The 22,646-nt window shown below is 44.6% G+C and overlaps 1 protein-coding gene across 1 annotated transcript in view; it reads left to right on the forward strand.

The window, feature by feature from the left end:
- The window catches only part of clybl (citrate lyase beta like), a 195,074-nt gene that overhangs the window by 33,508 nt on the left and 138,920 nt on the right, over positions 1-22,646 (forward strand). The window contains 2 exon segments of the mRNA XM_074694315.1: positions 6,412-6,625; positions 21,318-21,506. Coding sequence (XP_074550416.1) covers positions 6,412-6,625; positions 21,318-21,506 — 403 coding nt within the window.

Below are 22,646 nucleotides of genomic sequence, written 5' to 3' on the forward strand. Positions count from 1 at the left end.
ATTTTCTATTCTATTCTATTTCTACCCATCCCTAGTTCCTGGGTAGTTAATTGTCATCTTGAAAAGTTCCCGCTCTTTAGGAACTTTGGGGGAAATATTTCTGTCTTCTTCTGTGGCCTCATGTTTGTTGTAAGCTCTTCATCCTTTTGTTAATGCCCTCTACTGGTCTGGCAGGTGTAGTTCAGGTACCTGATGGAATAATCTTCATGGGACTTCAGGTCTCTGTGGAAAACAGTGGGTACTGGGCAATGGGAAGTTCCTTGAGGAGAAGTTCCTGGTACTTCTGGTCCCTAAGCACGCATACGTCTGATGTTTTAAGTTCTTTGTTTCATCATGAAATCCATAAAATGAGTGAACAGAGCAGAACTGATTTCTACATGTCTGTTTATGAGTGTGATCTCCTGGATCCTTCCTCCTCCTCTGACGTTTCCTAATGTCGTGTTTTTGCCCGTTACTTTGACACGAAGTGCTGGACCCGTCTGGATTACATGAGAGGGTGTTTCAGAGATAAGCAGATGAAACCAGGGCGTCAAACAGGAGCTGAATATGTGCAGAAGTGTACATCAGTGTTGTCTGAAAGTGCTGAAGATAAGATGTGTGGTTCAAGGATACCTGGTTCAAGGTGGGTTTATTGTAGTCAGACGCCGACAGTCAGCGTCAGATCATCACACGCGCTCCTGTTGGATTGAAGATCAGTTCGTTCTTCTGTAGCAGTGAACTGCTTTGTCCAAGACTCTCTCTGGTGTCGGAGGAAGACAGACATGAATCTGCATACCAGCAGCCAGCGGGGCGAGGTGCCACACGCCGTCGACTTAAATAAACCCCGGAGAACGTTTCTGTTGGCTGAAAGTGATAATTACTCATTTTAAAGAAGGTCCAAACATGACAAACTGGGACTCTTTAGAGGGATTTCACCAGCTTCACACCACATTCCTCCTCCTCTCCTCCCTCCTCATCCCCCCCCCTTCAGCGCCACTGGGCCTCGGTCCTCCTCTGCCCCCCCTGCTAATGAGAACCAGTCCCATCCAGCACCATATAAACCCTCTTACACACACTTACCTCTGATCTCAGACCAGTAAAACTTCTCTGCGGCCAGATCCCACCACTTTACAGCTGCTAATGTAGCCACACAGCTCAGTGTTAGCATAACCTTTCATGCTGAAACGAACGGGGAAGGAGCTGCTGGTGTGGGTGCGTACGGCACTTTGGGACTGTAAAATAAAAACAGCAAAAGTTTGAGGATTTAATATCTGCACAACACAGAAAGAGTCTCTTTAACTTCCATAGAAACAGATGCAGCCTGTCTCTACTCCTGCACAGAGAAATGAACATCTTAACTAGCTTACACTGTACATGGAAATCAAACGTGATTCAAAATAACATTTAGGACACAACAGAGCAACTAAATAAAAATGAAATCTAGACAATAAAAACATTTAAAGGTCCCATCTCCTGCTCCTTTCCTGCAGTTTAATCTGGATCATTGATGTCTTCATGAAATGGTAGTAACATGTTTTGGTCCAAAAAGCCAATAAATCAAGCACAGCAGCATTGTTTCCAGGCTCTCATAGCCCCTCTGTTCAGAACGCTCTGATTTAGTGGGCGTGGCCTTCATATGTAAATGAGCCACCGCTGATACCGCCCCGCTCTTCCATGTCACTGAGAGCGGCGCCACGAGCTCCGAGTGCACAATGTTTAGAAAACAGAGAAGCTCGTTTACCGTAACATTACAGGCTAAAACAACAGGCTCACTGCAGCTAAAGTTAGCATCCTGAAGCTAACACAGAGACAGGGGGGACACTGAGGAAAAGCTCTTCCATCTGCTCCACAGCACACAGCATTTAAAATACTCACATTTCCAGGGTCCCAGGTTTGTTGGAGGATGGTTGGTAATGCGCCTGGATTCAGGACCAGTCTATTGGCTAGCCCTCTGTTGGACTGTCCAAAGTTGGAAAAGCAGTCGGCCGTGAAGTGACTAGCACACACATGCTCAGTTTTACTGAGTGTAGCTGGAACATTTCCTGATAAATGAACTCTAGACACTTAGTCTGTCTTCTTCTGAGATGGGAAGCTTGAGCATGGAGCTATGTGGCTGTTTACAGCCAAAAACAGAGCAGTGATGGATCTTCAACTTTTGCATTCTCTTCCCTTTCCCGAGGATTAGCGGGGAGGGGGTTGGGGGTATCTGCTCTGGTGGACCAATCAGGTCAGACTTGCTCCTGATTGGTCAAAAAGGGAATTGCTGACGTTGGCAAATCCCCAAAATCCAAACAGCTGGTTTTAGGTCAGGATTTTACATTCACAAGCTCTACTAAGAACAGGTTTGGTCATTAAATATCACATTTTGTGGGCTGGGAGGAAAGACAAAGACTCACAAATTTCACTAAAAGACATAATAAAGAGATTTTTGCACAATATGGGACCTTTAACACATCATAGACTGAAAAATAAAGAAAAAGATGTAAAAAGAGACAAAGCTGATCATCTCCACAGGGACGACACAGATAGGGGAGAGGGCAGGGGGCAAATCACATAAAAAATACAAGACACCAACGAAGAAGAAACTCCTGGCTATCCCCCCCAATGCCCCCCTAATATCAGACAAAACAAAACATAGATGTTTGTTTTTGTCATGCGTTGACTGACGTACTTTCTGATTTATTGATAGGTCATTTTGGGAGATATCAGAGTCTGGTGCTGGTTTTCCCAGACTCTCTACCCTCCATGTTTTAGTGAATGCCCCTAAAATAGCCTGAAACATTAACCCGCTGTCTTGTTGTGGTCAAACTTGTGTTGTAAGCCGACTTGGACAGAGTACAGAGGTGAAAACAAAGTAAATACTTTCTAAGGCTTTGCAGCCGTCAGGGACTAAAGAGCGTTGGGTTTACCAATGTTCAAAAGCATTTCACAACAGTGAAACACAGTCATTGTGTCGTTAATGAAATCAATGTGGAAAAACGAAGGAAAGGCTCGGTTGGAGCGAGTCTGAGCAGAATGATTCAGCTCTGTAATTTAGATCATGTTTCAAACAGGGTGGTGATTGACGAAAGGAACGCAGCGCTGAGCCAAACCTGAGGATCTGTGGTTTCTGTAGAAACATAGAAACAATGCTGACACGGTGGGAAAAATGAGTCCTGCAGTGTCAGACTTCATTAGGTCACCTTTTAGGGAGCTGGTTCGTTTGATGAAAGTCACAGCGTTGGTTACCCAGGAAAAACCTAAACTCACCTCCTCCCTGATTTCTGTTTCTCCATCTACAGCTCCTTCCAGACCTTTGCTTCGCGGTGAATCCCCGTGTGAGAAACCTCTCCAGTCTTTACCTTGAAGCCCTGAAACTCTGGAGGCAACCTGACTCGGTGCAGCCGCCTCAGACCGCTCCATCCGAGCAGATTAGTCCTGATTGGGACTGGAGGGCGTGTGGAAGCGTAGTAGACGGGATTAAGTGGCTATTGAAGTGACTTTAGCTCCTTTAGAGAGCGAAAGACAAGAAAAGAGAATAATTCAGCCCCCGCTTCCAGCAGCATGAGGAGCCCCCTCCTCCTCCTTTCTTCCTCTTGTTTCCTCAGGCAAAGCAGGACACTATCTACACATGTGATCCCTCCGAGGGCTCGCAGCGAGAGTTGGTGGAGAAAGACGCTGTAATTAGATATATCTGATCCTCAGCACTTCGCTGTTCATCGCCGCTAATTGTTTCAGAGAGCACTGGAACAAATGATGGTGTGAAGTGTGTAAGGAAAGGGATTATTCCTGGACGTGAGTGTGTGTGAGTGTGTGAGTGTGTGCACGCCTGGGTTTGGGTTTGAGGAGGAAGACAAACACATTTACCTCTGTTTCTGTGACTGTGTGTGTGAACTGGTGACACAGATAGGAGGAAGTGGATGTTTTAGAGGGAGATGCGATGGTTTAGCTGTGTTTTTAGCTTCGTTTGACTGCTGCAAGGCATGATGGTCCCTCAGAGGACCAACTGTTGGTGAAACAGAGTGGAAACCGCTGTGTGCATGAGTGTGTTTGTTTATGACTTTTCTGCAGAATGCAATCAATCAGACTTTATTTAAGAGATACTTTTCATGCACAAAGTGATGGACATACAGAAAATGGATTAAATCAAAACAAAGTGACCACACAACCCCCAAGAAACACACTCACCAACCCACACCTCCAGTGCTCTCTGGAGACCTTAATGAGGAAAAACTGAAGGTAAACTAAGATTTTAAAACTCAAGATATGAAAATAAAACATCAGAATTCAAAGAAACAAACAAGATAAAAAATACTAAGAGAGCGAAGCAGAAAAAAACGTTAAACCAAGACTTAAAAGTACAGAATTAAAGCTGATAGAAGCAGTGATAGGGATGAGAATTAAAAACCAGTTCCTGTTGAGAATCGATAAGAAATGTTTCAATCCATCAGTATCGTTAGCCTTTGTGCTTAACGATTCCCTTATCAATTCTTTACATTGTTTACGTCGACTCGTCTGCTGCAGCTGTCTTAGCTTAGCAGTTAGCTAACGTTTCCCAAGAAAACTCTGATTCAGGATTTTCAGCTTGAAGTTTTCCTGAAGAACTGACTTCATAAAGAAATGTTCATCACTCTCTCTCAGGAGATTCATATTCAGTACATTCAACATGGTATAAATCACCTTATTTACCAAAATAACAAATTAGCACAAGCTTGATGCTAACGTATATGGGAAACTGCATTGATATGCTAGCAGTTAGCATACATCAGTATAACTTCAGCTTCAGGATAGAATTTCAACTTTCATCACAGAAACATATCACATCAACTCTTTGTAAAAAATACTGAGAATTTCATATGTCAAAAGCTAACAGGCTAATGAAAGGCTAATGGCTGACCCCATAACTACGGAAAGGTTCCAAACAGCTTAAACTATTGATATAACCACTTTGAGACACTAGATGGCCGACTTGAATTACACAGTACATCAACGTCACATTGTGTGAAATTTTGACCTGTTTCTGTTTAATTATGCCCAGAAATATCCAGACTCGGGGACCAGTTACATTTTATTCACTTACAGTATAAACTCAATTAAATGTTGTTGACACAGAAAACCTGTAAAACTACTTTTTGTACCAAGAAAATTCACAACAGGAATTGATAAGGGGATCGATAAAGAATCAGATCGATAAGCAGAATCGATAAGGGCATCGGTTAGACAAAGTCTTATCAATTCTCATCCCTAAGCAGTTAAGTAAATAAAAATATAAATGATTAAGTTAAAACAGATAAAAGGGATAAATTAATATATATTTAATGCTAAAAGATAAAGATTATAAGCCTTTAAACAGATTCAGATCAGAACGGTTTCAGATCATCACCATTGCAAACTGACATTAAGGTGCTTTAGGGATTTAAAGCGTTGGTACTTAAAAACTCACTAAGTTTCACTTAACGAGAGCAAAAATCTACACAAAATTTACACGATGCTCCCAGATTAATAACTTGTCCCACTTTGATCAGACTGTAAAAAAATATTGTCTAATTTTGGGAAAAGATTAATCTTTGAAAAGACTTTTTTTCTCAGAACTGTCCCTTTAAGACGCATTTATCATCATTTCACTGCTTGGAGTTGCAGTTTAGCAATCTATGATTGACACAGTAAATATGTTGAAAATCCTCTTTTCTCCATCAGAGACTAAAACAAATGTCACTATGGTTTAATTTCATAGTGGTTGTTAGGATTTTTGAGGAACTGATTTGTTGTTTGGTCCCTTCACTGTAGGAAAAAGGTGAAAAAGTGAACGATAGTGTCTTGAACCTGCTATGATGTCTTGTTTTGTTGATATCCCAAAGTGTGAGATCCAGAGATGTAATCTAATCTGGAATATTTTAATCTGAGAGGCTGAGTCAGTCAGTTTTCAGTTGTCCTCTTAACCCTCTCCATGACTCAGCTCCAGCTTCACTGCCCCCCCTCCTCATCCACTTCCTGGCCTGCCCACACATTCAGCGCTGTGGTGACATTAGCATATGAGTGGCTCAGTGTTTGGGTGAGTTTGTTGGTGACAAAGAGCGCCACAGCTCAGGTCAACGTCTCTCAGACTCTTCAACAGACAGCTGAAGGGCAAACACAGCTCCCTGAAATGAAACGCTTCCCCACTCTCTCTGCTCTACGTGAGGAAGAGGAGGCCTCCTTCCTCCTTCCTCCTCCTCCTCCTCCTCCTCACCTGGAGCAGGAGCAGTGTGGATAATCTGAGGATGAATGCAGAAACAACCTTTTAATTATTCAGTGACCTCAGGCCTGTATGGATGCTGTGTGTGCTCATGAGTAATGTATGCACCGCAGACATGTGTTTGTGGATTCATGCTAGCTCTGTCTGTGCGCTGTGTGTGTATCTGATGTGTGTGTGTGAGTGTGTGTGCTTATGTTTGTATATATCTGTGTTGACAGGGAGAGCGGCTGGCTCCTGCCCGCAGCCTGGCAGTTGTGTACCGAAGCATGGCGTCATCACCATCACTCTGCAGGCCCCTCGCTGCGCTACGTACCCCGCAGGGCCGTTCTCTACTGCCCTGGCAATGATGAGCGAAAATTGAGGAAGCTGGCCTCACTGGATGTCGACTGCGCCGTCTTGGACTGCGAGGACGGCGTAGCCCTCAGCAAAAAGGTACACAAACCCACAGATGTAGGATGAAATGCACCTTGGTGGGTCGCTAACGCTCCTGCACAGCTGTTCAGGGTTTTATCCCGTCCCCCTCCTCCAGACAGGTGCTCGGTCTTAATCACTGAAAGGAAAACTACCTAAGTGAGATGTTTAAAACAAGCACATTTCAGCCCATTATGACGGGATAAAGGCAGCGGTGGCCCCCTATGGGAGTCCTTTAAAACAAGGTGACCACGTCCCGCTGGGCGAGCAGCGGGAAAGCGCCAGATGCAGCAGGTTAAAAGCATTCTCTTCCCGCCCACGCTGCCTCCCCATTGGCCCAGCTGAAGTGCCCATGAAATCGTGATTGGAGAGCGCGCTAAAGAAGGGGCCCGGGTAAGAAGTTAACAAACAAAGGTTTTTAAGTCATGATAATAAAGATGATTGATTTAGCTGGAGGCTGTTCCTGTAGGAGACAATGAGCCGGCGGCCCGTGTGACTGACAGGCTCAAAATGTGACCCCGTGATGCAGTGGCTGGATGTCAGAGCTCCTGTCTTTATTATGTGGAGAGGAATGCAGCACTGATGCCTCCTTTCAGACCTCTGCAGGGTCAGACGCTGGACTCCTCAGCTGTCAGCGTGACGGCCTCGTGTCTCTATCCTGGTCCTAAAAGTTTCCTCCTTCAGCTCCCTGAGATCAGCAGACATCAGCAGCTCTCCAGGAATCAGGAATCAACTCTATGCACCCAGTGTTATTTCATTTTCCTTCTTTAAAATGCCTTTTTCTATGATAGCAGTCGGCTCGTTGATTCCACCTGTAGGTTTCAGCGTCAGGCCCTAGTTTATGCTGATGAAGAGAAAGTTAAAACAGGAACAGTTTTATTCACACGCACAGATCTCCTCAAGTCTTCCTAAAGTTGGTGTGTGAACACAGATTTTTTTAATTAAAATGTAGAGGTGTCCCAGTCCGATATTGATATCAGATATCGATCCGATATCAGCAAAAAAACAAGTATCGATATCGTATCAGAATGCATCTAAAATCTCCGATATCAGTAGTTTCTGTTTCCCGTTGGTTAATAATAAATGGGTCAGTTTTTCCTCATACCTACTGTTGCTGACTACTGTTCTTTGTTTGAATAATATCGCTTAATCAAGCCTTTTCTAACATGACAGACATACTACAGAATAAGTAATAAAAGTATGCATGTTTAATGCTGATATCGTATCCGATTAATATCGGTATTGGCCAATACTCAATGCTGCAGTATCGGTATCGTATCAGAAGTGAAAATGTTCTATTGGGACATCCCTATTAAATTCACCCAGACGTCATCTTACCAACCAGAAATGCTCACAAAAAAAGACTGTCTGTGTTGTATCATGTCGTACCAACTCATCTTGTCTTATCTCATTACGTACTTGTACTGTTTAATCCTGTCAGTTGTCAGAAACAATATTAAACCACAGAGTTAACATCTATCATGTGTTGACTGTTACAGAGCTACAGGTGTTTCAGAGCTAATAGCAACCATGCTAACTGTTGGCAATCGGCTAAACCAATCAGTGATTAACAGCTGAGAGTCACGAGTTAACAGGGTCACACTTTACACTGAAACACCAGCGACTTTAGCAGTTGTATCATTAAATGTGTCGTCTTTATCCACCTCAGGTCACCAGGTTTGTCTGTAAATAAATAATAATAACTGCTGATATTCTAAATCCAGGTTTTACTTTCCTTATTTCATGAAAAAATTTGGTTTGGGGCCGAGGTTAGGACCAAACATGGACATCATGATAACTAGAAACAGATTTTAAGTTCAAAGTAAAATTAGAGTATATGATTAAAATATTAATTGGTTTCATTAGTAACTCTGAAATAAACATTGATATTCTGATAGATTTGGAGCAGCTCTCTGTCTGGACGTAGCTTTCTGGTTCCTTTATTATGAACCGGGTCTCAGACTCTGTGGTCTCAGTATCAACTGACAGTTGTGTCTAAACTCCTCTCTGTGTTACCTCAGTCCTCCTCTGTACCTCCATCCCTGATCCCTTTCATTCACTGATGCTGTTTCACAAAGCTGAGACACTTACCATCCGTAAGAGTGATATTAAGTTAAAAAAAGTCACTTTTTGGTCGTTAGCTTCTTCATGTTGCTCAACAAACAATGAAAAATTATAAGGAACAGTTGCACTCCAATCTGCTGTTGTCGATGTACAAATGACCCCTGTGTCTATTTGTTTCGTCTTGTCTTGCATCCGCACCATCTTGTCTCTTTATGTTTATTTAAATTTGCTTCATCTTTAAACTAAAACACAACATGAAGAGCAACTAAAAATGATAGGTTGAGTGCTATTAATAAATTCAAGTACTCTTTCAAAAATTTTGAAATTAAAAAAATAATAATAATTTTACAATTTTTAGATTTCAAAATATTTTTATTTTTTTTTAAATTAGATTTCATAAATTTTTGCAATTTTTGCAAACTTAAAAGATAACATAGATTTTTTTGCAAATTTCAAAATTTCCCAAATTTATGCAATGCAATCATTTTTTAGAAATTGTGGAAAATTTATTAAAAATAAAATAAAAATAAAGACATCAAATTAAAATTTTGTAAATTAAAAGAATCTTGCTAAGATAATTATTTTCTAGATTTTAACCATGTGTAGAGTTTTATAAACTTTATTGTCTTTTTATTTTGAAGATAAAGTAGATTTTGTGGCTCCTGAATGACTTTAATCCAGCTGAGCTGAGGAAAAATGGCTCCTATGAAAGTAAAGCTTGCAGACCCCTCGTCTAACCTGACCTTTTCATTTTGTGAAATTAAGATTTAAAGTTAAAAACCAACTGAATCAAACAGTCAGACACTACGTTTTATGTTCCCTGATCACTTCTGCTGTGATTATATTCACCAACAAACGTCAGCTCTGTGAGCCAAGAGCAGCCAGGTGTCAGCAATCCTCTAAACACTCGTCTCTCTTTTCTTCTGGGAGTTTATCTGAGCCTGAGCTGAATATCCTCCGCAGCCTGTTGGAGCTCTCCACCGTGGGGTTTGAGGTGAAATGTGGGGTTAGTTAGCGGGTCTGCTTGGATAGGCCTTAAATGGAGCTGCTGCCCACCTCCACCCTCCCATTATGTGTTCATTAATGTATTCTTTTCATTATCTGTCACCTTCACCTTAAAACAAAGAAAGATATTCATGACAAAAAGGTGAGCTCTGAAGGTCAGTCCGGCCCCCTCCCCCTGAAAACCCCGATCCAGGAGCGCCGGCTTTAATTGCCTGCCGCTTTGACTCCTGAAAATGTCTGCGCTCCATCTTGGCAGAAACACTGGCTGCTGAAGAGGCAGGGAGATGAGAGAAGGAGTAAAGGGTAGGAGCCTCCCAGAGCTCGCTAACTGTCACCACAGACCCAGAGGGGAGGAGGAGGAGGAGGAGGAGGAGGAGGAGGAGGAGGAGGAGGAGGGGGGAAGACAAGGCTGACTGCTCTAACACTCTTACACATATCATCATATCTGTATGATCAGTGGGGTGGAGGAAGAGGGAGGGCAGGTTGAAACCCTGGAGCGGAACTGACGGCTACACCTGTCCTCTCTCCTCCTCTTCCTCCCTCCTCCTCTTCCTCCTCCTCCTCTTCCTCCCTGGCTGTCTTGTTCCTTCATTGTCCCCCTCTCCCCTTTGCCAGGGTCCTCGGGGTTACGATTGTTTATCTCTCATGTTCTCCTTCTCTCCGTGCCCTATGGTCCAGTTTTCCTCCTGGTGTTCCTCCCCCCTCCTCCCCTCCTCCCCTCTCCCCACATGGGTCCCTCCATCCTCCCTGACCGCCCTGCCTCCCTGCCGCAGAGACTCTCTCCTAATCCCTGGAAGTTTGGAACTAATGAACTAACTGCTGAGCCGCTGCCACGGAGCTTGGTCCCAAACTATACTGTACTTCACACTCGATTTCCTCTCCAGATGGCACGGTGGCGCGGCCGGCTCGACGGGGAGCGCCTCTCGCGCACCAGCACGCGCCTGCAAACACACACGGGTAGACACCGAGTGCAGAACACAAACATGCACACAGGGAAGTGAAGACACAGCCACACACACACACAGGAAGCTCACACACACTCACACACACACACAGTGTTACAGTCAGCAGCTCACTGTACGTCAGTCAGGCGTGACAGAGCTCCACTGTCCTGCTCTCAGTGTGGTTGGAGCAGAGATGGAGCTCCTCTCAGAGCTGCAGATTAATTTATTTACTATAAACAGGCTCAGATCTTCCTCTGATATCATCGCCCTCTGAAGCTGTTCATCAGAGCCCGGCTGCAGCACGAGCCCCTGACTCCGCTTTATGAGGAAACTAATGTGCTGCTACATCAACGTGAAAATGTAGACTGTCTCCAGGATGATTCACTTCCTCTATCAGACACTGTTAGCATTTTAACTGCTGCAAAAAACAATCACATTTTCAAAATAGCACTGAATATAAGGTTGATTTATCAGATTTTCTTCCTAATTCAGCATCAAACTGGTAACTGCTCTTCTGCTGTTGGTGGCTTCACGCTGTGATTGGCTTTGTACAGAGACCCACAGTAACAACAGTGGTTATAAGTATTGTCACGTTAACACTTTTACACGCTGATGCTTGGACTCAGTTTGGATTCAGATGTTAAACTTGAAAAGAAGTAGAGCAGATCAGTGTTGCAACAGCAGTACGATGAAACTGTGCAGTCGCTTGAGCCGACACCACACAGATGTTTTTAAAACCTGAAGCTGAGAGTTTGTTTACACAGCAACAGTTTTAGGATGAAACTTGGAGGTGTTGTTGCTGTTCAGCCTCTCATGTACAGGGAAACAGCATTTTAGCTGAGCTAAAACTCAACTTTCGAAAACGTCCTCCAGAATGGAACAGCGAGCCAGAGTTTTTGGTGGAAATCCTGACGTCTTTGCAAATTACACTTTCATTGTGGCAACTTAAATTGCCATGTGCAAACCGGACAACAACTACAGCAACAATAGTGGACCCAAGCGGCAACCTCCAGTCTAAGAATATGAGACGATGCTGAAGAGCTAAAATCTGATGTCTCTCGAGTGTTCGCTTGAGGCTGGCTCCTGAAGTACAGGAAGTCACAGACACACCAAGCCACAAAAAAAAAACATTTTCAAAGCAGAAATTAACCTATTTACAGCCTGGTTCAAAAAACGTCTCCTGTCTGAGTCGCTAATTTCACTACCAGCTCCCACTGTACGGGGAGTGAATTTTTTTCTAACTCGGCCGTTCAGAGGATATTAAGATTGTGAGCTCGCCCAATAAGAGGCACAGCTGAGGGTCACGTGACCGACAGGCACCCTATAACTGTACACCAAGCTCTTGCCACTACCAATATGGCCACTATAGCCGATCTGCTTCATTTTCCTTTTCATAAACAGACAGGTGACGTCAGCGAGACTACGTCCATGTTTTATACAGTCTGTGGTGAGACGTTGTGCTAACGGTGCCTAAAGCTTAACCTGAAAGACACGAACAAATCTTAGTGGTGGAGAAAATAAAAACACAAAAAAATCACTTTTTTTGTGTGACAATATCAAAATCAGGATTCTTTGTTAAAAAAAAAAAAAAAATTTTTTCAAATTCAAATTCTTTGTAAATTGGAAAAAAAGTTCCCACTTTTCTCCAGCAGAGGGCGAAATGTTTTTTCCTTGACTTAAATGATGTGCATTTTAAGGGAAAAATATGGCTCCTGATATAGTCTGTCGGCATTATTATCATCATTTAACTTTTTCCTGTGGTCTGGCTTTAAAAAAGAAAACTGAAAATTGCAAAAATCGTCAAAATCAAAGACTCGCAATCTAAATCAAATCAGCTCCCAAAACTCGTAACAGAATGGAATTGTGAGAATAGCGTATCGTCCCAGCCTAAAAAAGGAAGTTTTACCACTCTGCACGCGCTCAGTAGATCTCCATCTTTCTGATCCTCGGCTCTTTTTTTAATCCTAACTGATGTTTCTTCTTTAATCACAAGTTTAACTTTTTTTGCTTTAATTCTCACGTTCTGGATATGAACTCACTTCCTTCCTGCATCAGGCCCGCGTGGCGTCCGTCAGAGCAGCTCAGTGGAGGAGAGACGGCCCACGGTGCGAGCGGAGGCCATCATTACGCTCTATTACCCGTTTCCTGTTAGCGCCACATTCTGTGTACGAGCTCTGCTCTATGCATGAACTGTGTCTGACACCAGAGATTTTCAACTTTACATAAATTATGCAGCCAACTGCCAACGGATACATGACCTCTGCTCAATGCTCAGTGTGCTGCTCCAGAGGACACGGAGAGATCTGCGCCGCCTTTAAGTGGATTCAAATGACTCAAGTCCTGACAGAAAGAGCTCCTGGGAAATAATGTTAGCCCCTTGAATTATGAATACTGAACATTTGTATTTAGTGTGTGTCGCCGTGTAGATGCATGTTCCTGTGTGTGTGTTTGTATACTTGTGGGACCCAGGAGACTTCGGAGAAACTCCCAGTCTGGCTGCCAAGACTCACAAATGGGATGTGAGCCGCTCAGCCAGAAAATAGACCCTGTCCCCGCCAGATCAGAAAGTCCCTGGATTCCAGACCGAGCTGACTGTCGCTGCGTCGCTGTGTGTGTGCGTCGCTGTGTCAGGTATCGATCGCAGTCCTCCGGGAGGCCATGATAGGCCACGGTGAGGTCAGGGTGCAGAGCAGGGTGATGACGGCTCTGCGCTGGAAAGCTTCGTCTGCTGTCAGAGAACAGAGAGGATGGAGGGATCCAAAAGAAGTGAAACTGTTTTTCTAGATCTCTGAACAAGTCAGAGGTTACATCCAAGCTTCCCAAGATACCCCGGGTTAGGCGTGCACCGAGGTCGGGTGAAGGATCGGAAAGTGCTGAGCCACGGAGAACAGAGAGGCCCTCTCTTCTTCTCTCTTTATCCTGTTTCACTCCTGTGTTTTCACTGGCCCGGCCGCAGCCCGCACCGCTCGGCGCTACGTGGGCTTCGCAACGTAACACTTTGAGAGTTGGAGGAGTGATGATGGAGAAGGCGACGAGGGGAGGAAAACATGAAAGGATGGGCGGAGGTGGAGAGGGATGGTGCAGATGTTGGTGCTGGAGAGGAGAAACGAGCGGCGCTGAGCAGAGACCGTCGACTGGTGGAAAACACCAGAAAAGGCTCAGAGGGTTTGTTATCGCTCTGAAAGCAACATGAGTTTGGCTTTTCACGTCGCATCAAAACATGTTTTTACAGTTTACTGTTGGGGTTTGACACCGACGCCACCTGATTATCACCTCAGACACGAGAGGTGATAATGACGCCAAGCTGAGAACAGGTTCTGGAGACGTCAGTAGACCACCGTTGTTTTTTACGCTGCTTAGATGAAACAATCAGGGACTAAATCTGACTGGAGCGCGCCCCGCAGCTCGCTAATGAAGCCCAAAGTAAGTTGCGTAAATAAATCAATCATTAGTTGGTTAAAGAGAGACATAATGTCTGTCATAATTAGCCCTGTGCTAGTTGGACCTACGGTAAATTGGTCTGACTTGGTTGCTGCAGACAGCTGTACTGGGAGTTGCAAATGAGACGTAAATCATTAGGAAACAAACTGATGCATAATCGCTAATGAAGCTAATTAAGTAAATCATTTTAATTAAGATAATTCTCGCTATGTTTCCAAACCTTACCTTCAAAACGACTCGGTAGCCTTGGGAATTAATTCCCCACAAACACGGCGATGCAACTTGTAATGAACTGTAACCAAAGAGCTGTAATGAGAGTCTTTCATGGCCAATTAAAGTGAACAAACACTGTGTAATAACTCGCTGCTCCTCCACTTCAGCCTGTCAGCTCTGACCAGCAGTGACAAGCAGGTTACAGCGTCTACAAATCCCCCTCTTCTATCCTGCTAGTTACGTCTTGTTGAACGCCCTGACAGGGAAGCGGATAACACGGAGCGCCTCCGACTGACAGGACTGAAGGGCCCGGATCTGCCGCGGCTACGTCTCAGTTATCAGAGCAGCCTGAATTAGTCAGTCATCTCACTCCTGCTTTCTGGAGTGCAGCGTGTCACTTGTCAAACCTCATCCAGGATGACTTGAAACCTGCCAACACACACACTTACACACTTACACACACACACTTACACACACACAAAGGCAGGAACAAATGTGTACACAGTCAGACTTCAGGCAGCCTTCACCTGAGATACTCTGCAGCTCATTTTAAATGGCAGCACGAGCTGCACAGCAGGGAGCAAAACGCCAGCTCTCAAAGGTAGAAAAAAAAAGACAGAAAAACAAGAAGTCTCGTGATTTCCCTCCATTTTCAGCCTAATTCACCAGATCTGCTCTAAAACAAGAGGAACTCAGCTCTAACACCTGAACGTACGGTCGCTTAATGTACATGCTTCTTCTTTTTTGCACTGCATCGTTTTTTAAAATGATTTCCAAGATACAATTGAGTCTAACTCAGACTGACTGGTCTGCCCTGGTTTTTGGTGTCAGCTTCTAGTGGACACTCAAGGAACTGCAGTTCCTCTTATGCATCACGTGCTTCTCAAGCATTTAGTTCCTGGTCGAATGTCCCCAGGAACTAATTTGTTTCCATGGCCCCTTGTTTGGGCTGGAGACCCAATCAAGTCAGTGAAGTATCGAGAAAAATGAAACTACTGAGCCAGCAGGCCAGTTATAGCGCCAACTACAGGCCAGGCATGAATACTACCTTTCAGTTACAAAGATATTTTTTCATTGTGTTTTTTTGTGTTTTTGGGTAAAATGTTGTGCAAACGGCGCCTAAAGCTAAGCCTGAAAACACAAACAAATAGGAGACGAAAACAAAATACAAAATATCTGTTTTTTTTGTTTGGCAATACCGAAATCAAGATTCTTTAAAAAAAAAAAAAAAAAAAACAACAACTTTTTTTTTCAAATTCTTTGTTTATAAACAGGATTGTAAAAAAATTCCACTTTTCTCCAGCAGAGGGTGAAATGTTTCTCTGACTCACTTGATGTGCATAATATGGGAAAATATGGCTCCTGATGTAGTCTTTTGGCATAATCAAGCTGACCTGAAACACAAACTTTTGAAAACGGCCTCCAGAGTGGGATTTTTCTGAAACGCTGTCGATACCATTGTGGTGTAAACGGTGAGCCGGCGTTTTCAGTTGACGTCATGCTTTGCTTCAGTTATGAGACAGTTGTAGCGCCACCTATAGGCCTGGCATGCTCACTACAGCGTTTTCAGTCCCTCAGCGTTTCCGTGTAAACACAGATTTTTTTCACTGCGTTTTAGTGTTTTCTGATGAAACGTTGTCATGTAAACGGGGCATAACTCGGAGATCTCACTGGTCTACCCCGGTTTTTGGAGTTAGCTTCAAGTGGACACTCGAGGAACTGCAGTTTTTCTCAAACATTTAGTTCCTGGTCAAATGTTCCCAGGAACTAAATTGTTTACATGGCCCAGTGTTTTCCACTGTAGGGTGACGACCCAATCAAGTCAGTGAAGTATCTAGGAAAATAAAATGAATTGCACTGCACTGGCAGACCAGTAGAGGGCAGTAAGACAACGGCGAAGGCTTTTCAAGGAAAATGAAACCACGTCAATCACAGATGTGTGTGATGACAGAGAGGAAGGGGTTGTTCACATGACAACAGTTTTAGAATGTAACGGAAAAGTTTTGTTGCGTTTTGGCCTCGTGTTTACACGGAAACGGCGTTTTAGCCAAACTTTTGAAAACGGCCTTGTTGTCGTCTGTTGATCCACTTCTGCTCTTAGCATTCACCAAATTATCAGATGATTGCCTCAAATCTTCTTTGGAGGAGAACTACCAAATGCTGCTTCTAGACAGGACAGTTATAGTGCCACCTATAGGCCTGGCATGCTTACTACAGCGTTTTCAACCCCTCAGTGTTTCCGTGTAAACGCAGATTTTTCTCACTGCATTTTAGCGTTTTCAAATGAAACGTTGCTTGTAAACGGGGCCTCAGAAACATCCAGCTTGTAGGAAAGTAGTTCCCATCCCCTGGAGCTTTTCAGTGAGTAGAGATCAGTTTCCCCAGTTCCTCCAAAAGTCCCCAGTTCCTCCAAAAGTCCCCAGTTCCTCCAAAAGTCCCCAGTTCCTCCAAAAGTCCCCAGTTCCTGAGGAAAGTCCCCAGTTCCTGAGGAAAGTCCCCAGTTCCTGAGGAAAGTTCCTGGGGTCAGAATGCACCGCTGACACCTGGAACTGTTACTATATCCTCCTCTTTCTGCCTCAGTGCTACAGTGGGATTGTTGAACCCACACTAGGCTCTAATTGAGACTGAATAAAGGGACAGTCCGTGAAACTCCAGAGGTCCTCCACAGGCCTTGTTTGGCGTTGTTTGTGTGTAGCTGCGTGGCGGCGTGGCAGGACGTCCCTGATCTACTGTGGACTGTACACTCATCAGTTTGGACGCTCTGGTCTGATGTGGCGTCTACAAGGCAGCCTCCACGCTGCGTCACGTACACACGGCACTCTGTAGGATCCTCAGCGTCCGGGCTCAGGCTGTGTGTTAAGGAGCTGACCCCGCTCCCAGGAAGGTCAGCCTCTCTGCACTTGAAAAAGCTTCTTGTGAGCGTCTGTGCGTTGGGCGGCCGTGCCTGCTCGGGCCGCCCGCTCGCCGCCGCCCGCCTGTGTGTCGGTGTCTAATGATGGAGGGAATCAAAGAGGAGATGGAGCTGACGTGGGAGCGGGCGCTCTGTGGGACACCAGGTGATTGGGGAGGGAGCTTTGAAGCAACTTGTTGGATGGCCGTCCATTAATGTAAAATATCTGCTTTTCAAAGGGCTTTATTCACGCTCCGAGTAGCCGAGCCCACGGGGGTCAAGGTGTCTGCAGAATAATCTCTTCCACTGTAGAGTGATGTGGATAAAAGAAAGGGTGGAGCGCGCTGACCTGGCCATCCTCTGAGCTATTCCTGGTGTCTGCTTTCAGGAGGAGACAGTCCTCACAATGAGCCGTGTCTGGTTTCATTTTTAGACCCTGAGCCCTCCGCCGCCTACTTGCTCTGTGAGTGTCACCAACTGCTTTTTGATCATCTCTGCGCCGCTGTTTACTCTCTTTGGTCAAGGATCCATGTGACTCCTGGTGTTTGAGGCGGCTAACGGTTCTCACAGATCGATTTCCCTCCACTCCTCATGGAGCACGCCGACGACCACGGCAGAAATTTATCCACCAAGTAGCAGGTTTATGAACTCTGAGTTATGGCTGCGTAAATCGCTCCATCCGTTTTAAGTTACCGCGTACAGTCAGGGCCGGACCGGGGCTTATGAAAGCGGCCTGTTACAGAGAGTTACTGAGAGGTTACAGCAAAACCTGAGTACGAGGCAAAGATCACAGCGCACTCATCATACGCGGCCACAATCCCTCTAGTCTCATTGAGTGAAGCAAAGACAGACACAGATTACACGCAGCACCCCAGCCCGCTCCTGACCCCCGTTAAACAGGAGCCAATCTTTGATATGTACTCTGATACCAGATTTTATTGATACTGGAGGGGTGTTGGGACTATCAAGTACAGTTCTGCATTCCTGGAGATCAGAGCGAGGCGCGCTCTGTCTCTGAAGCCGTCCCCTGACCCCTGAGGATCCCCATAAGCTGGCTTTACTCTGCTTTTTACAAGACGCTGTGATGTATGGGCTCTGCGTGTTAGATCTGTCTCTGGTTTCTCCTTCGTGCTCGTCACTTCGCTGATGTCTCTGAGTGATTGACGAGAGATTCAGCTCAGATGTTTGTTTACAGCAGTCATCAAGTATCAAACTGAATCAGACGACATAATCAATATCTGATATCTCCGTATCTCTCATAAAGAAACAGGAGTTTAGGTTTGGCTGGGCCTTAGATTTCGAAAGTCAGTGGATCACTAACTGAATTAATAAAAATGACTGACCGATAAACCACTGTCACGATTTGTCGTTTCAAAGCAAATTTAGCTGCTTTTTGCACCTTTAACATTTGATATTTGTTTTTTGTTTTTTTTGGGTGTGTTTATTATTGGCTGAAAGATTGGGGTTAAATAAGAAGAAACAAACTCTTCAGCCTTTCCTGAAACTATTCTCAATTCCTTCCTGTATAACATGGGGCTTAATGTCATTACTCTGTTCGTTTCACAGAGACATCTAACACTAATAAAACAATCGAGAAATGAAAAAAAAAATCCACAATTCTTCTTTTAAATCTATTAAAAAATAATTATATACGGGTCCTGCTGGTTTCCACTCCACTGTCAAGGTTTTACCTCCACTGTGTCCAACAAAATGAGACAAACATTTTGGCGTTGCTTTCTTCCGCAGAGGGCACTTTCCAGCTCTTGCTAGAAGGTGCCCTCTCCTCAGGCTGAGGACCCTAATAAATAAAAAAAAAAAATCAAAGAAAAGTTTTGGGTGGGCCTTGGACCTCTGGGCCCACCCATAGCACCACCCCTGGTGATGAGATTTTACAAGTACAGGACAGAATCTGTAAGGTAATAAAAGGTTGTTTGTATTCCCACAAGGGGCGCCAGAATCAACACAAACCAAAAGTTCCTTACTGGAGCTTTAGGGGCCGTTTACACAACAACGGTTTAAGGGTGAAACACAAAATTTTTGTTGCGATTCAGCCGATCTTAAACGTAAACTTTTGAATACAGCCTCCAGAGTGGGATTTTTCTGAAACTCTCCCGACACCGTTGCCGTGTTAACAGTGAGCCAGCTTTTCAGTGGAAACGCTGACGTCACATGCAGCTTCGCGCAAGCGCATACAACAGTCAAACCATGAGTCCAACAATCCCGTTGTTAGGATGGTGGTGATCTCCCGTGTTGAGCTTGTGCTGCTCAATCTGCTGAATCTGTGACTGTCTTGAACTAAATGAGCATCTGTTGCTCCACTTTTAACTTAGCATTCACCAACACACCAGATGATCAACTCTACTTCAGAGGAGATCTACCAAAAGCTGCCTCTGGACAAGACAGTTACAGCGCCACCTACAGGCCTGGCATGCTCACTACAGTGTTTTCAGTCCATCAGCGTTTCTGTGTAAATAGATTTTTTTCACTGCGTTTTAGTGTTTTTGGATGAAACGTTGTGTAAAGGGGGCCTAAAACTGTTATAAAACAGACTCCATTTTTACTTTAACAGGGAGTCTGCAGAGTCTTGAAAAAGTATTAAAAAGTCTTAATTATGATTTTATGAGTTGTTAAATTTGGTATTGAAGCTCTGACTCCGACAGTATCCATGAATATTTATTTTCGCGACCATCACAAACTAACCTGACATGCGGACAGCTCCATGTATCCGCCACAGAAATGGTCCATGTGGGTAAGAGCTGTTCAGAAATGTTATCAGGGACTGAACCTTCAAAGTTAACCAACCCATCGCTGTTTTCAAATGTGCAGTCGCTTCCTGCTGTCGTCACGTCTGCAGCTCCCACCTCTGTCCCCTGATTGGGCCGTTGAGCATTCAGCCGCTGAAGTTTTCAGCTATTGGAGCTTGGTGAGATTGACATGCAGGATTTTAGATGATGAATCATGCAAGTTCATCTGCTCTGCAAAGTAAATTAAAAGGCACCATGTGTTGTGATGTGGAAATCACACAATCTCAGGCACACGTCCTAAATTTTGATAATGATGAAAAAGTTCATGTTTATTTCTGCCGGTTGGCCTAGAATAACTGCTGTTACTTGTGGGAATGTGGACGCCAATAAACCGTCAATAGATTTCTCTTAAAATGTAAACTACAGCTGTTAAACATGAGATGCTAACAACAGCTTAAAGTCTTAAAAAAGTTTTTTTTGAAACTTTGATCCCTGTAAAAACAAACTCATCAGTCGCTTATCAAAGAGTAGGAGCAGTAGATATTTTCCTTAAAGGACCATTTCTGAGTTTTTAAAGTAGCAGCAGGTAAAGGATCATGATTTAAACGTCTATATGACTCTCACACACACACACACACACACACACAAACACACACACACACACACACACACACAGGAGCACTCACAGTCTCCAGCCTCTGATCTGACCTGACGTCTCCTAAGCTACCGTTTCCTCTCGCCGCTCTAACTCGGACCACATTTCTCCCAGAGAGCCTCTGGCTGCTCTCCCCGGCCGGACTCCTCTCCCTCCTCTACCTCCTCTTCCCGTCCGTCCTCGTGGCCCAGCATCTGGTTTGAATACGGCGGCGTGTGCTACTGTGTTACTGATAGAAGTTTGGCCTTTGATTTTCCCATCCTCCTCGTGTCTCTTCCTCCTCGACTCCTCACACAAAGCCGGCATTGAAGGAGCGCAGGGCCTGAGTTCAGCTCATTACGTCTGTACTGTATGCATCAGGCTCTGACAGGAGCCATGTTCATGTAAACGCCTCATATCCACGTTATTTCTTCAGACTGAGGGATAATTTATCCATCACCTGTTCTGATCTCCTATAATTTGTCTTCTTAATGCGACATTTGTTCCTGTGGTCATGTTTAACGTCCAATATCATTTAAAGAGGAACATTTCCTTCAGGGAAATCAGACTTTTATTGCTCTGTCTGACAGTTTAGTCTTTCTTTAGTGAATGGAAGTGATTTATATCCATGCATTTGTTGAAAACAACTCATTTCTATTCTCTTTATTTTTCTGGTCAATCTTCAGGAAGTGATCACTCAGAGGAGCTGAGCCAGGTTAGCCGTGTCTCTGTTTCTGATTCAAAGCTTTATTTCTGTCTCTGTGTTGGATGGGTGCAGACTGAAGCCAGGGAGACCATACCCAGGATGCTGGCGGAGCTGGACCTGGGCCGGACGGAGAAGTGTGTGAGGGTGAACTCTGTGTCCAGTGGACTGGCTGAAGCCGACCTCCAGGTCATCCTGCAAGCCGAGGTCCTGCCTCCTGCCATCATGCTGCCCAAAGTGGAGGACACGCAGGAGGTGCAGTGGGTAGGTGACACACATCAGACTGTGTTTGAGTCAGAGTCATGTGATCGTCATGTTTGATGTCAACAAAACTCAAAGTTTCTTCACATGAAAGATCCAAACGGCACTCAGTAAACCCTCAGATTTCTCTCCTTACCTCCGGGTGTCTTTTAAAAACACTCTGCCGATCCTGCTCAGAGTCAGGCGGTAAGGAGAAACCGCAGGAACCTTCAAAGCAATCAAAACAAGCTTCCCCACATCCCAGAGAAGAGGGAATCGATCCCTGCGCAGGACTCAGGGACAGGCCGCCTGTTTTTCTTGGCTGCTGCTCAAGAAACGGATGACATTTCTTCGGATTAGCTTCAGAAGCCTGATAGCTCTCTGTAACAACACAACGGGGCCTTCTCCCAAACTGGACTCACTTAGACCTCCTCTGCAGACTGGTCTATGAGGTCTGTGGGACCTGATTTAATCAGACTGAAATACGCAGGTACAGTGAGTTAAAACCTCCCAGCTGCTCAGGTTTGAATGTGTCGTTGGCGATTGCTCTGAGGAAATAAATTTGCATAAACTACGTTTGTAGTTTTTGTGGAATGAGCAGTTTGTCCCCAAAAGCTGGACCTGTGTCCTGGTCCAGAGCCGGTCCTCTGGGCTCTTCCATCCCTCTGGCTCTCTATAAAGAGGCGCTGTACGGATGTCAGGTCCTCAAAGGTCAGGAGACAGTGACATCATTAATGTGGGCCTTTCTGATCAGCTCCATATGCTGCGGTTAGCTCAGCTAGCTCAGTTAGCCAGAGGAAACAGGTTAGCGTCTGCTTTCTGAGCGCGCTCTGTCCTCAAACGCTCCAAAGGTGATTCATCCACCTCCAGATCCGAACCCATCTCTGCTCCAATCCGTCGTTTCTGACCCGTTCCTGCTCCACGTCTGAGCAGCTGACTGAGACGTGTTTAATTGGCTGATTTACTGATTGTTTCTGTACGTACACACACTCCCACACACACTCTCACACACACACACACACACACTCTCACACACACATTCTTTGGAAAAGGGCAGGAAGTTTTTAACTAGTGCTTTTAATTAGAACACATATACTTCCTGCTGGCCTTTCTTTCTTCCAGCTGTAATTGGTGACAGGTGTTCTCTGAATTTCTTCCCCAGTG

This window comes from Halichoeres trimaculatus, unplaced genomic scaffold (assembly GCF_033239565.1).
Source record: "Halichoeres trimaculatus isolate MK-OKI-2021-1 unplaced genomic scaffold, fHalTri1.1 fHalTri1_scaffold_19, whole genome shotgun sequence".
Classification (NCBI taxonomy): domain Eukaryota; kingdom Metazoa; phylum Chordata; class Actinopteri; order Labriformes; family Labridae; genus Halichoeres; species Halichoeres trimaculatus.